The 15,247-nt window shown below is 38.8% G+C and overlaps 1 protein-coding gene across 1 annotated transcript in view; it reads right to left on the reverse strand.

Moving 5' to 3' along the window:
* Nucleotides 1-15,247, reverse strand: part of SNX4 (sorting nexin 4) — a gene marked incomplete at its 5' end in the record, with an annotated part of 35,849 nt that overhangs the window by 2,696 nt on the left and 17,906 nt on the right. The window contains 8 exons of the mRNA XM_081008437.1: nucleotides 2,664-2,809; nucleotides 4,461-4,560; nucleotides 4,961-5,050; nucleotides 7,087-7,152; nucleotides 9,089-9,150; nucleotides 10,576-10,648; nucleotides 14,275-14,330; nucleotides 14,812-14,859. Coding sequence (XP_080864563.1) covers nucleotides 2,664-2,809; nucleotides 4,461-4,560; nucleotides 4,961-5,050; nucleotides 7,087-7,152; nucleotides 9,089-9,150; nucleotides 10,576-10,648; nucleotides 14,275-14,330; nucleotides 14,812-14,859 — 641 coding nt within the window. The remainder of the gene's footprint in view (nucleotides 1-2,663; nucleotides 2,810-4,460; nucleotides 4,561-4,960; nucleotides 5,051-7,086; nucleotides 7,153-9,088; nucleotides 9,151-10,575; nucleotides 10,649-14,274; nucleotides 14,331-14,811; nucleotides 14,860-15,247) is intronic.

Here is a 15,247-nt window from a genome sequence, read left to right on the forward strand (position 1 = left end):
TGCTTCTTTTACTGCTCGAGGCTCAGATGGAGATCTGGACAGCGTGCTACTTGGAATTTTAACCTTTCACGGAAGTATTTTATTGCTGTGGATTCTGGAATGTGGAAACTATTTCCTAAGCAGCCTTGGGGATTAAAATACAACTTGGTGTCTAAATATACAAATATGGGTAAGGGGGTCGGGGAAGGAAGGAAATAAGCAAGGTGGTCTCCAGGAGTTCCCTCTTGTGTATTCTGCACTGTTTGTTCTTTGGAAAGTTTGGAATAGTTTTACTGGCCAGCTGATGGGAGTTAACATTTTAAGTATTTTATTTCTAAACTGAAAACTTGGTGCCTTTTTCAGTGACCAGATTGCATTTCCCAATCATTTTGACACAAAGCGTCAATGTCTCTAAACATTTTATGAACAGCAAGTATGCATAACAGTCATTATCTATCTATAACCAATGAATGTTCATCCAAACACTCAAAACTGTTCAGTGGATCAAAAAGGTATCATCCAACCAAGACCCCAAATCTTGGAGGCAATACTTACATGTTTTAACTGTATCAGCTTTGCATTCTTGAATAGAAATGAATGGTAGACATTCATCCTATGCAAGAAAGAAAAGGGGCTGCAATAATACACTCCATTGTGGTGGAAACAAAACCTGTCCCCCTCTTCTACTTCTTATGACCTGACAGATTTTCATTGTCAGACCTTTTTCCAGATGAACTGTGTCAAGGACCTTGGAAGTCTACTGATCAGTCGAAAGGACTACATAGAGTAGCATTCTGTTCCCACAGTGCGCACACATTTAAATGGCTATGAAAAGCCCACAAGCAGAACATGCCTGTAATAGCACTCCCCGGCTCATGCTCCCCAGCAACCAGGGCTCTGAAGCACACTGCCTCTGATACTGGAAATAATAAACAGCCATCATTTTAATCCCCTTTTAAAAGCATCCCAGTTGGTCTCATCACTACATCTTCCAGTAGTGAATTCCAGTTTAATTATGTGCTGTGTGAAAAACCTCATTTTGTTTGTCCTGAGCCTTCCACTATTCAGCTTCACTGAATCAGCCCAGGTTCTAATATTGTGAGAGACGGAGAAACACTTCTCTCCATCCGCTTTCTTCACACCATGCATAAGTTTATACTTCGCAACACTGCAAACTTTCCTTGTAACAGATTGCTCCAGCTTTTCGATTACGTTAGTTGTCATTTTCTGCACCTTTTCCAGCCTTATGAGGCTCTCAGACACAACTTTCCATTCAGGGAAAGGGGTTGCAATCCAAACTGACAGTTCTGTGAAATGAACAAGGTGTGTGGGGATGGAAGAGGAGGCAATTTTTGTCAATTCTCCCTGCATCTTCCCTTCTGTTCTGAAGAGTTTTCCAATCCTCCACAGAAGATTTTCAGGGGCACAATAAGTTGCAGCGGGAGGGAAAAACTGATGAGAAGCACCCTCCCTTCTGTGATGAATATTCCGTGAGCATGAGCCTACTCTCTGAATCCAACCCCAAACCATGTTCCCCACAGACCTGAACAGCATCTATTAATTTGCATGGCAAAAGTAAAATACAAACTTGCCCTTCATTAAATGGAATAGATTATTCAGGGTCATGTGTATGCTGCAATTCTGTGGGAGAGCAGAACTCCAGCTTCCTGAGAATCTCAGCTTTCATTTTTAAAAGCAAAATTTGTTTGTGATTGCAAAGATCTGTTCGGAAGTGTCTGGGAAACATCTGCTGAAGCTTTCAAAGCCAGAGGGACTGCTGAAGGAGGGGGCCTTCAGTGTCCTATACAGTTCCTTGCCTCGCCTCATGGCTAACAAAGCCAGAATTATGCACAATAATAAAGAAGGGGAGAATTCTGCTAAGAACTTGCTACCTATGCAAATAGACAAAATTTACATAATTCATGCAGGTCACAGAGAAATCCACTACTCTTGGCATGAAGCCTGATTTCCCTAGGTGCAGAATTTTTGTTTTTTTAAACCAAGATGTACAGATAACACTGAGCATATTGATCTTCTTAGCTGCAATCCTTACACAGGAAATCGTAAAAGCTGTTTTCCTCTGCAACAAATACACTGGTTTTGGAAATGTCAGCACTTATTTCCTAAGACTTTTGTTCCTAGCAAAAGATCATTCTGTTTGTTCACAAGTAGCCTGCTGATAAATCTAACCTTAATTGGAAGCTACCTATGCTTTCTATAAAATCTCAAAGGGATTTTTTTAGTTACCAAGTTTTCTCAGTGTGAAGAAGCATTATGTTTGTATTCTGCTCTGTGACAGAGAAGCCAGCCTGCTAAACGTATTACTATCTTAATAGAACACACACAATAAACCAAGAAACATGCTTTGAAAGTGTTCAGCTTTCTCTCACGAGCAGTAGCTAAGAATATGGAGTGATAGCCAATGAAAGTCATACTATTCAATAGGGCTACTCTGACTAATACTGAATATGTTCTTTTTGCAAGTGAAAGATTTTGCAAAAACTCATAAACACCAGAAATATATAAAAGTTGTGTGACAGATCCCAGATAGCTGCTTCCCTCGTATTTAGCATTTAACAGATAACCAAAGTTTCCAAAGATAGTCAGATGCTGGCAGCATACTGTCAGCTTGCACAAATATGATTTTCACATCTACATTTTCTTTAAACATGATCAACAGTTACCGGCTTTCTAAATTCTTTGCTTTGAGCTGCTCCTCTCCATCACGTATCTGTTCTTCGAGCACTTTTATCTTTGCTTCTCTTTGTTCTGGGGTTTCCTGGCCAAACAGCTTGCTGGTCATTCCCTTCAAGGAGAATGTTCTTACAGTCTGAAAACAGTAAACATGTATTCTAGGAAATTTGCTTTTCTGGAGGGGAAGGTGTCCAAATACATGGATAAGGAAAGCTTATATGGCACACATAATTTCAAAATATTAAGCTGCATATAAAATGTATTCTATTTTTATCCCAGCTGTCTTTCAAAGAGCTCAGTGACAAATTTGGTTCTTCCAAACCCTGATTTCCTCACAGCCACCCTGTGAAGCAGTTTAGGCTGACTGCCCCCAAGGACACCTAGTGCTCTTCACAGCCAAGGGGGAATTAGAACCTCCCTCATTCAAGTCAGACACTCCTAACAATGACACCATGTTGGATCTCACACTGTCTAAAAGAGACAGACTGTTAAACCTAAATCAAGATTTATTTATTTTTAACTATTTATCTTTACTTAATGCAGCATGGTACAACTCAGACCAAGAATATACTGCCGGCTTACACATTCCCATCCCTGGAGCCAACTGCCTGCTCCATTTCTGAGCAACTATAGTTGGACGAATTAGGCTAGCTTGGCAAACTAACGTTAAGCAGAAATAAAGATGAGAAACAGGGAAAGAAAGAGAAGCATAGAGCAAGTCCCCAGTCCTCCAAATAATGGTTCAGAGGATTCTGTGAAATGAACCAATGAAACAGTGGCTCCAACTCTAAAAAAACTATTACTGAATTTTGATTATAAGTACTCCTCTTTCAGTAGTCCATGTTTATAGCTGAATGTTTAGGTTAAAAGGGAGTTAAGCTACTCCATTTGTTTCAGAAAGATTTAAGTAACCATATGCAAGATTTCAGTCTTAGTGTTTTATTTTTTTACACACTGCTCTATTCCTGGTAGGGTCATGGAGTACCAGTATCAAACTTTATTTTGGTCACAGACCAGCATATGATAAAACATATGGATAAACTGAATACATAAGACTTAAAACAGGTAAGGGATAAAAACTAGTAATTAAAAGGAGATTATATCATACATACTTATGATTTACAATAAATGTAATATTTCCCATGGCTTATATCTTCCTTTCTATTCCTCCCCGACACACATCCCTTCCATAACAGTTTTTTTAAAATGTGATTAAATTCCAAACAAACAGCTTCATGCCCCTTTGACTTACTCAAATGATCAACTCCATTCTCACAATCACCACAAACATATATGCTGTTAGACAAATAGAGCTATCCATAATAGTATTCTGAATGCAGTACTAAGCATTCTCAAAATCTTGCTAATGAGATAAACTATGCCGATGTCAATACCACCAAGTACACAGAACACTCCTGTTTATCCAAATTCACTGGGTGCCTCCCAGTCCACTGAACAAGGGAAGTTGTTCGATAATATTTTAAAATGTCTGAAAGTAAAAAGTTTCTCCCTCTCTCTCCTGCCTCCCTCTAAGTTAAAAAACTGCACTTTATCGAGCAGCATGTAACACACCCTTGTGGTCAACACATACATTTTCCACACAGAAGTTTTGCATGAACAGCATAAATCGCTGTGAAATAAATTACTAAGATCTACAACTTGAGTAAGACCCTTCACAAGTCTCCTGTCAGCAAGCAATACATTAATGCCATTTAGTGTAAGAACCTGGCTTTCTCCAATTCTAGATTTTGGAAAGGAAAGTGGAAAAAAAATGAAACCAGGCTTACTCCCGTCGCCAATTCCTCACATTGCTGCTTCTTCGATGTCAGATCCTGAGCAGCCATTTCCAATTCATACTGAAGAAGTTCATGCTTCCTGCAAACAGCTCTAAAAATAATTCAATAAAAGAGATTCATGTGCAACTGTTTAAATCAGATTTTTAATACACATCCTAACCAACATCTAGCCTGAATTTTAATAATCCCATCATCATTATTAATGCATTACTGATCCAATTTACATGCTAGGGAGAACTGTTCTCTCAATGTTGCTTTCAACTCACTTTTACAGCCATATGCACCTCTGTCACATCGCATACAACCCCTTTTTTGTGAGCCCCATTATTTCCCTATCACAAACAGATCTGGAGAAAAGGCTGAGAAAGCAACTTGTTCCAGAATTTCCTGCACAATAATCTTTTACGTTTGTAAACTGTTTACAAATGTGCTCAACTGCAATGCTTTAAACATAACTAGAATCATCATAGAAATTATGCTAATATGCTTACCGAAGAGCTTCTGCATAGAAGAGATATTCTTTCAGCTGGTCTGCATAATGTTCTTCCTCTTCTAGTATATCATCAATTGAAGCTGCATACCTACCAAAAGAGAGCATAACAGATAAAAGAGCCCCTGAAACTTCATCAGTGTTGTAAAATAATTATGTACTAGTCAAGAGACATATTTCTCACAACAACAAAATATATTGAAAAGGCACTTGTGAGAAATGCTCCTTAAAAGCCTTCCAAGCCATTGCTACAATAAAATGATAAATCTTATATTAGTAACATATTTCCTGCTAAAAAGAAAGCAGTTTTATTGCAAGGGAGGGAAACCCAATAAAATAGGTTAGAGTAGTTGACTGTCACTCTTCAGTCAAACAGGCAGCTAAAAATATGAAATAAAAGATACGAACTGAATTTTACAAGACAACTATTACATTATGTTAGGTAGCCAATAAAGCAGGAGAAGAATTTTGGTGCTCACCTACTGATCAAATACTATTATACCAAATAACTTTAAGAAATGTTGCAGTACAGCCAGAAAGGGGATGGTGTTCTGCCAATTTGAAAAAGCTTCTCCAGTGCTTTCCAGGATGCAAAATGTTGAAGACACTTAAAAGAATACTGAAGAAGAAGAAGAAGAAGAAGAAGAAGAAGAAGAAGAAAAAGAAGAAGAAGAGTTTGGAGTTGATATCCCGCCTTTCACTCCCCTTCAGGAGTCTCAAAGCGGCTAACATTCTCCTTTCCCTTCCTCCCCCACAACAAACACTCTTGTGAGGTGAGTGGGGCTGAGAGACTTCAAAGAAGTGTGACTGGCCCAAGGTCACCCAGCAGCTGCATGTGGAGGAGCGGGGAATCAAACCCGGTTCCCCAGATTACGAGACTACCGCTCTTAACCACTACACCACACTGGCTCTCAATAAAAGAATACGTCTTGAAACTATAATCCTTGAGATGGAGGATCAGCTAACTTTGATAAGCAGGCTCTGGCTTCCTGAGAGCCTCAACTGTCACTCTTGGTTTCCAGGCATTACAGATGCAAAGACAGCCAGAGAGAAAAGCAGCCCGCAGCCCCCAACCCCTTCCATCACCATTATGGTCAAAGCCCCTGCTGGCTGCTTAAGCAGAGTTACACCATTTTAAGTCCCACTGGCTTCAGAATGAGAGAGAATAAGCTTCAAGTTTTACCTTCCTGTACTGATCAATGCAAAATAAACATGTTGATAGCTCTGCCTAAATGATGTTGTTGTTCATGATGATGATGATGATGATTTTACATTAAGATCCCTAAGACCACCATAAGATCCCAGGTGAGTTACACCATTGAAACACAATATTTAAATAGTTAAAAACAACTTTCAATCACAAAAAGGTGGGTCCTAAAAATAGATGTATAATTTATGACAATATACACGTCAGATATCAACGGTCAAGGTAAAGAACATTCACTGGAAGCTGTACGGTGAAGGTGCCAGACACACCACTGTTGGGAGGGAATTCCACAGCTCAGGGGCTACCACAAAGAATGCTCTCTCACAGGTCTCCAGCCACTGAGGATGGAGGAACTACCAAGAGGGCACCCTCTGCCAATCTCATCACCCAAATCTGTAGGGTAAGAGGCAGTCTTTCAGATACCTGGGGCCTGAGTCAAGTAGGGCTTTAAACTGCAACATATTAGGATAACTGAAAATTCCTCAGATTTTAAATATCCTACAGAACCCATTTAAAAATTCAGGCAATAAATAGATGTGACTTTTAAAAAAACAAACCCATAAAGTTATATAGTATCTATGGAACAGCTACTGCTGTCAAACAAATGGAGAACATCAGGTTTCATTCTACCAGTTTCTGGCATAGTAGCTTAAAGGAAACTCTGGAAGCGTTTCCAACTTCTTCTATAGTTTCAAAATAATAATAAAAAGAAATCCTTTTTAAGTCACCAGGGATTCCTTGGGCTACTTAATGCAACAGATTCTGAAGCAGTCCAAAGCTAAAGCCAATGAAATACTGAACAGCCTACAGTGCTATTTTTCAAAACACACCATCTTCTCAAAACTACATTTTCCTACACATGCACCCCTTCTTAATGTGTCCATCTGGATTCCATCAACTCTCAGATAGTCAATACTTACACATCCATGTGATGGCCAGCACTCTGCAGCCCATCCCCCATCTCCTTCTCTATTGCACTCCATTCACTAGAGACAAAAAAGAAAAGGAAAAAAACCTTTAAATAAGAAACAACATAACACATGAAGGGTGAGAAAGTTAATAAGCTGCATCCTGTATGTAGTCTCTCCCCAGGTGGTATCTATATGGAGAAACCTCCAAGTTATACTTGGCTAAACTGCTGTACTTCCTCCGAGCAAGCAGTAGTTCTGAATGCAAAATTTGAAAGTCTGTTATAAGATATGCTATCCTATCTTAAACACCACATGTAAAATATGACTTTTAAGCACTCCCAACAGTTTAAGGCCCCCAAAAGAAGCTTGTTTGAACATTTAAAACTGGAAAGCATCACCACGTCATTTTACTACACTTAAAAACAAATGACTTCCCAAAAGTTGGGGGAGAAGCACTCTTTCTCACCTTTATATTATTACTAAATTTCCTACTGAATAAAGCTTTAATTTTAAAAAGAAATATTTTCTCATCCATAGCCTGAAACATACTTTGATGGAGTTTGATTGTGTCTATTTGTTATCAGCAGATCCATAGCAGCATTTTAAAACAAAGATGGCACTTGCCTTTCAGCTCTACTAAATCAACCCTTCACCAAATATAGTCTGTTATTTTTTGGCAACATTGTGTCTACTGTCCATGAGTTTCAGTAATATTTTCTTAACGTCTTATATTATTTTGGTATGTTGTTTTATGCTAAAATCTCAATAACATTTTTAGTAAGATTACTGAAAACCTACAGAAATCTTGCAAAGAAACCAAGCACTCCAAAAACTAACGTGCAGTTCATCTTGTGTTCTATCTAGCATAATTACAGGAGTACTACTGATACAGTTTAGAGTTCTAAAATCAGAGATGCACATCTGCAATCAATTAGCCTAGTGGATTAAATGTGCCAGCTGCAGAACACAAAAAGCAGAATCAGATTCTTTAATTTTCCAGTAAGATGGCCAAGTTAAGTTCACAATCAGGCATACAAATCACAAAAGCTTATTGCTTCAGTCAGCTCTTGAAACAACTAAATATAGATCATCTTGGAAATTGTCATGATGGTGGTTGGTTTCTTACAGTACTAAAAAGTCACCTGTCATTTAAGTCACATGCAATGTGATCAAAAGGTTCATGCTCCCTAGTCACGTTTCATGATGTCACAGTGTGGCTGGACTTTCTCCCAGGCTTTGCACAGAATAAGGTACAGGCAAAGTACTGCAAAGGGGATCTGCTAATAAGCTACCTCTTGCTTCCCTTTTCTTGATAGCTGGGAGGCAACAAAAGACACTTAAGTAGCAGTGGTTCTTAGCCTTCTGCAGTCATGAAACTTTTTCTTTTGATTCCTGAGACTTCAGCTCTAGCCCAGTTTGCAGTTTGTACCCTCGGATTGGAAGTAGCAACGTATTTTGTTGAACTCGATTAAAAAGGTGTTAGAGATGCTTTTCGGCAACATTTACTGACAAGAGCAAAACACAGAGTTTTTAAAGACTAAATTGCATGCGATACTAAACACATTGATGTTATATTACAAGCTTTTTAAGTGGTGTTAACAGTCACAGGGAGAAAACCTGATCAGGACTGAGACCACAACATGAACAACGCCCCCACTCCACCTTTGGCCAAGCTTCTATTAGCCCTGGAAGTGAAGCACCCACTAGTCACTTCCCTCCAACAGGTTTCATGTGAGAAAGGAGCCTTCTGTGGTGTGAAGATGCTTAGGATGTGAATCTCCCAACGACAGGAGCTCCATTCCCCCCCCCGCCCCAACTTTTATTCTGATACCAGCTAAAAACTTCACTGTCTGTCTCCCCTCACCACCTCTTGACTGTTTATCTACTGCTTTCCTGTTTTAAAAAGTTGTTTTATAGTTTTGTTTTTTATAGCTGATTTTGTCCAATATGAATTGGAGATGTGGGAATAAAATCTCACTCAATCAAGGGGTAAATTGCTTTCATATCTTACCTGAAAACTCTTCCATAATTCCCATGGACTTTGTACACACCATACAGCCGATCTGCCACTCTCTAAAGCAAGCAAGCAGTGGTCAGTTTTTCCAGACATTATTTAATTGAAGCATTCTAGGAAAAGTGTGCCATATAAGATATCCACATTAACAAAGCTCTATTCCACTTTTTCCTTCTGGAATGCTAGCCTGAATTACATTAATAAAATACCAGGGGGCAAGAATTTTATTTTCTCTTCTCTTGTTGGTCTCTACCCAAACAAGAAAATGCTTATTTGAATTGCTTTCTCTTCATTGTTCCAATCCCATCATGATCCACCAAACTATATTCTTTTACATCATGCCTGCTTTGTTTGGTTTAAGACACCATTAATAGAAAATCTTGTCAATTTTTTTTTTTTAAATGAATTACAATGTTATCCAAATGGTCAATGGCCTCCAAATGTAAGGATATCAGGACGGGATATGATGGCATTTGCAAAATAGTTGCTGACTCTTCTGTAATGTATCAGGTGTGAGTTTTTTGCCAGCCTTAATTGTAATTTTTGACAATATGCCCAGCACTGAAGTCTGGCTCACTTTCAAGACAAACTGAGCTTTCTGGAATAACAGAATTATATCAGCTCCTTACTAGTCCCTAATAAACAGCCTAAGACAGAAACAGACAACATGGAGACTATGGGCAGAATACAACCAAGTAGTACTGTTAGCATCCTTCCCAAATTTGCTCTGGAGGGTTGAGGGAAACCTGAAAACAGATTAAGGGGCAATCGGGATAGGAGGGGAAGTTCTGTTGCACAACCAGAAGTCCTTGTGCTAACAGAATTGCTTTATTAGTTACTGCCTTAAGTAGGTCAGCAATTGTATATTTAATTTTTCAGACCCTACACTTAAACCAATGTATATTCTTATGGGACCAAACAATTCCTTACATCACTCCCAAACACAAGGCAGAGGTTTATTCTGAAATAAATCTTCTCCCCAGCCCCACAACAAGCTAAAGAAGAAAAATGGGCACATGCGCTCACAGCACAGTCTGATGTTCTTATGGGAGGGATCAAAGCAAATCTAAGAGGTTGACCACTATACACAGTACAATGGATATGTGGGGTGCGGGGGTGGGACCCATAATAATCTAACTGGGAAACACAAAAAGAAGTATTTGACTAGCCACACCTCCCAAGGGGCGTCCTATTTTTGAGCACCATTTTTTTAATTTGTGAAATTGTTCCTGGTTTTTTTTACCCCTCACATCAGAGAACCACACTTAAAAATGTGTTTGTTCTTCCAACCTCTTGCTATTTCTTGAATTCTGGGACACAAAACAAAGGCACATTTTTTAGAAAAATAAATGGCCACTTCCAAAACCCAGCACTACAATCAAATCAGCTGCACATCAACAAGGGATAGATGGATTCTTTTATTGTACTTTAACCAATGTTGATAAATGTTACTCTCCATTAGAATCCAAGGAGGAAACACTTACAGCTCTGACTCTCAGAAGGTGTGATATGACAGACTGCAGCTCATCACTGTAGTGTTTAAGTTCTGTAAATCTCCTGGGAATGCAAAAACAGATAGCAGATCATTAGCAATCAGGAACACAAACTGCCATAAACTGTATGACAGCTTCAGAATGGAACAGTTTAAGGAAAAGATTGACTTGTTTAAGTAGAATTATCTCTAGCTTCCTGAAGTAGCAGTCATCAGCTAAAGTAAGGATTTGGCAGAACTCTTATTAATGCAAGGAAGAGCTGGTTGAGCAAAACGAGGCCTTGGGTTTAACTACTAGCCTGTTCAGTATTCCATTTGGTCAGCTTGTAAAACAATTTATTTGGACAAAGAGATGCTGGAATGAAATGTAGTACCCTCATTTAGGCGCAATATTACATTTCAAGCACAAACCTCAGCAGTTTGAGACAGATGGAAAACAATACACTGACTTAAGCTACCAGTGCAAAGCAAGGGCTACACATTCACAACATGGTGAATTCAGTTAAAAAATACAGAAACATAAAAATCAGCTATCAACAGAAAAAAATTGGCCCTTCTTAAACCCTTTTTCAGAAGTGCTTTTGGTACGGTTCTGTAGATAATGACCACATTAAGAAAGGGGGGGGGATCAGACTCTTCCCCAAGTAGTGCTGACTGTGGAATGCTTCTTGGAGCAAACACAGTTAATAAAAATTGCTGAAAGATAGTTAGCTTGGGCAAGTTAGCTGTTTTCAAAGTGCAACTGCGTCTCAGCAAAATGAGTATTTTAAGGGTGCAGGCAGATGTAAGAATTTAAGAGCAGTCAGAAGTAGTGTTGCTGGAACTCTCAAAAAAGAAGTCTCAAAATTTATTTTTGCTAGCACACATTCATGAGTGCAGAGTCCTTCAAAATTTAGACTCAGTTCGACATGGGCTTGTTTTGACTCTTGCTACTACTGATTTCATCCCTTCCCTCAACTTACTCAGCTATGGCAAGGAAGGGCTTACAGTGCATCTGTAAATACTGCCACAGCACGCTCCAACAAAATCCAAAGGTTTCAGGAACCACAGGAAATGTTATCTATCACAGCAGTGCTTTCTTCAGCTGCACAACCTGTCAAGATTCTACCCAACCTACACTGCAATTAGGCTTGAAAAAAGTATTCAACAGAAAACTTTTTTCAAAGCCAACTGCAGCAGGAGAGGGGAGAAGAAGAGACATAGAGGGTTAAGTGCAGAAGTCTCAGGGGCACATCCAACACAGACCAGCAACTCCCTGTTCCAATCTAAAGCCGGAGGCCACACTGCTATGGGAAAAGTTGCCAAAAATAAAGGATGAGAGGTAGGCCCCATCATCAGGAACATGACAAGGCCCGAACTTTAGCAAAGGCATAGACTTTGTGACTTTTGGGTATGGGATGGGGGAGGAAGGAGTGTGTGGTTGATGTCACAGGTGCTATCTAGTACCAGCTTTCAGCTACATGCCCATGAAAGAACACTGTATGTTTGTACGGAACTCAGTGAAAATACTGTATAGCTAGCCCTACTGTTCTAAAACAATTCCACATCTGTCTCCACACTAAACAAATGATTCTCATTGCCTGAAAATAGCTACCATTACTGTTAACCACGTGCAAGATTAATATATCAGAAAAATGAGAGAATTCTCCCCTCAGTTGGAGTTTGTTGATTTTGGGTTTTTGCCAGCATTTGAAATATAAGGGAAAGGACTAACTACAGTCCAATTTCCCATTCTTATAGCAACAGGGGACAAAGAGAACTGAAAAAGAGTAAGCAAGCATGGCTGAAATAAATGTAAAAGTGGTCTAGGGAATTGAAGGGAATTAGAGAGCACTGCCTTTATCAGCACATGGTTCAGCCAACACAAGCAGAGACACTAATTTCATCATGCAATATGTTGCCATGTTCTGCATTTGCTTTTTGGAAAGTAGCTGCTGGAGTTGTATAGGAAACTAACTAAAAGCTTTGAGCTTGGCAAATTTTGTTTTAAACTGTGAGTGACTGTGAGGGAAAGAGAGGGATTATGATACAAGAAAAGAGTTTAATTAATGCATCACTGAGATATTCTTTACTTTCCATCAGCAGGCCACAACATTTTCATCATCCCTCTTAGTCATTGCTTAGGACAGAAAGAGCTCTGTGCTTAGTTCAAGAACAACAGCAACAGCTAATATTTTGAAATGCTCGTTAGAAATCAGTTTCAAATTATTAAATCAAAAAGACTCTAGCTGAAAATATTTTAGTTACGACAACATTTCATCTTTTTACCAGTCAAAATTCCCAAGCCCTTCTCCTCAAAGTCTACTTCCTCTGCAAAAGACATGGAAAGAAATAGAGCCATAGCCAGTCACCAAACCATAAAGCAGAAGGGAAAGTTATGTTTTGTATTTGTTGGTTGTATTTGTGAGAGATCATTTTAACTAGTCATGAAGTCATTTGAATACTGAGTTACAGCATAAATGAGGGGCTCCCAAAATCACCCTTGAAAAAATATCAAATTTGTAAGAGCTTTACAGCACCACCCTATACATGTATACTCAGAAGTCCAATGGAATTGAATTGGGCTTACTCCCAGTAGGGATAGGACAAGGGTGGGGAACCTGTGGCCCTCCAAATGCTGCTGTGACTCTAGCTCTCCGTCAGCCCCAAACAGTATGGCCAATGATCAGCACACCACTTGCACTTACATATTTTTGCATGCTCTATACTCTATTCACAATAAAGCAAAAGTTGGGCTTCCAGCTGCATCATTACCACATTATTCCTTTCACCCCTGGGTTTTCCCCTTTACTTTGGGAAAGCATAAGGATTTATTAGTAGATATACTGTGATCATCTCAATGACATACTATGACATTTAGAAAGCCTATCTGCTTACAGTTATCATTGGGTGGACATATGTCAAGGGAGGAAAGGGAGAGATGCATGTGTAGGAAATTATTACTGCGATGCAGGAGCATTTTCTGTATATAAACAAAAAGAACAACAACACTCTTTTAAAGAGTTGGGAGAGGGCAGAGAAGAAGCCCAAGGGATTTGGGAAAGGGAATGAGGATCACTTTTCAAATTTACATTGGGTGCTCTTTGGAGATAGGGTCAATAAACCAAGAGTGAAGGGAGAGAGACATCTCCAGCCCAAGGAACAGCTGTGAGTGGTGAGAGACTCAGCATTGGCCACCTGGTAATGCCTTTTTCCACCTGCCTTGCCCTACCCTCCAGTCATGGGGGTGGGGAGAGTGTGTGTATGAACTTAACAGTGCTTAGTTCATCTTTTGCTTGCTATTTTGTTAATGTTGTTAATATTTTTTTATAGATTATAAATGCCATATTGATTTGTTAATCATATGACTTTTGCTTTAATTGTGATGATTGGCTTGTTCTAGTTGTTGCTTTGTTATAGACTACTATACTATTACTATACTATTGCTATTTTTAATTATTCTGTATGATTTATCCTGTACTTATGATGTTCTATTATGTTCTATCATATTATTGTTATTTATTGTTTGTAAGCCACTTTGGGATTCATCTGAATGAAAAGCGGCATAGAAATGTAATAAACCAAACCAAACCAAACCAAATCAGAGTGTATATCAACAAGAAGGCGGCCTTGTAAGCAAATAAAAAATATTTACACATTAACTGTAACTCCCAATTGCAACACAAACTAAAAACACACACAACACACTTACCTGTCTGGGTTTTTCACTCTGAATGTTGCATTAAGGGCTTTTAACCTAGAATCTGCCTAATGAAGAACACACAAGACACTAATTTTATTCACTTAAATAAATTTAAAACACACATTTCAGAAGATTATCACCAGAATAAAATATGGTATCACTTGTGATTAAAAATGTACTAGAAGCAGTTATTGCAACAATATTTCAAGTTACATTTGAGTATAGAGGCCTAGCTATTACGTCACAAAACCTCTATGAACAGAAATGGGAAAGCTCAGTTGAGACTATTAATCTCAGGGTCGTGGCCTTGAGCCCCACGTTAGGTGAAAAATTCCTGCATTGCAGGTGGCTGGACTAAATGACTCTTGTGGTCCCTTCCAACTCTACAATTCTAGTCTTCAAATCTCTTTACAATATTATGCCAAAACTTTCAGTTACCAAAAATTAATTTTGAATATTGCTCTCCTCACATTAAATTATGAAGCTGCAAATTAGGCTTACCCTTTGACAGAATGTCACACATTATAATAAAAAGGAGATAATGACCTTTAGCTGAAATCCTGTTTCATTCACCGTTTCCTTCCATCCACCTTCCTAGAAAAGGAAATTTCATTTCAACTTTAATTTCAATTTAATTTTTCAATGCATTATAAATGTGTGAGTGCTGCCTTTGTAACACCACTGGTCCAACACAAAAAAGTGCTAGCATTTTACTGTATTGTGTTTTTAAGCTACAGTAAGTTGCCCTGAGTGGGCACTAGGACGACGGGATAGAAATGTTTATATAAATAAATAGGCATCTGCATATATAAGACAGGCTTGCAAATAAATCCACAAGAGCTACCAGCCCACAGAACTTTTCATTATCCCATCTGCTCATGCTTACCAATTGTTTAAAAAACCCACCTCTGCTCCAATTTACAATGATTTCCTACCTGTCACCTGGAATCAATTTCTACCCACTTCATATGAGTAGGCAAAT

The sequence above is a fragment of the Podarcis pityusensis genome, assembly GCF_964106645.2.
Source record: "Podarcis pityusensis genome assembly, chromosome: 1".
NCBI lineage: Eukaryota > Metazoa > Chordata > Lepidosauria > Squamata > Lacertidae > Podarcis > Podarcis pityusensis.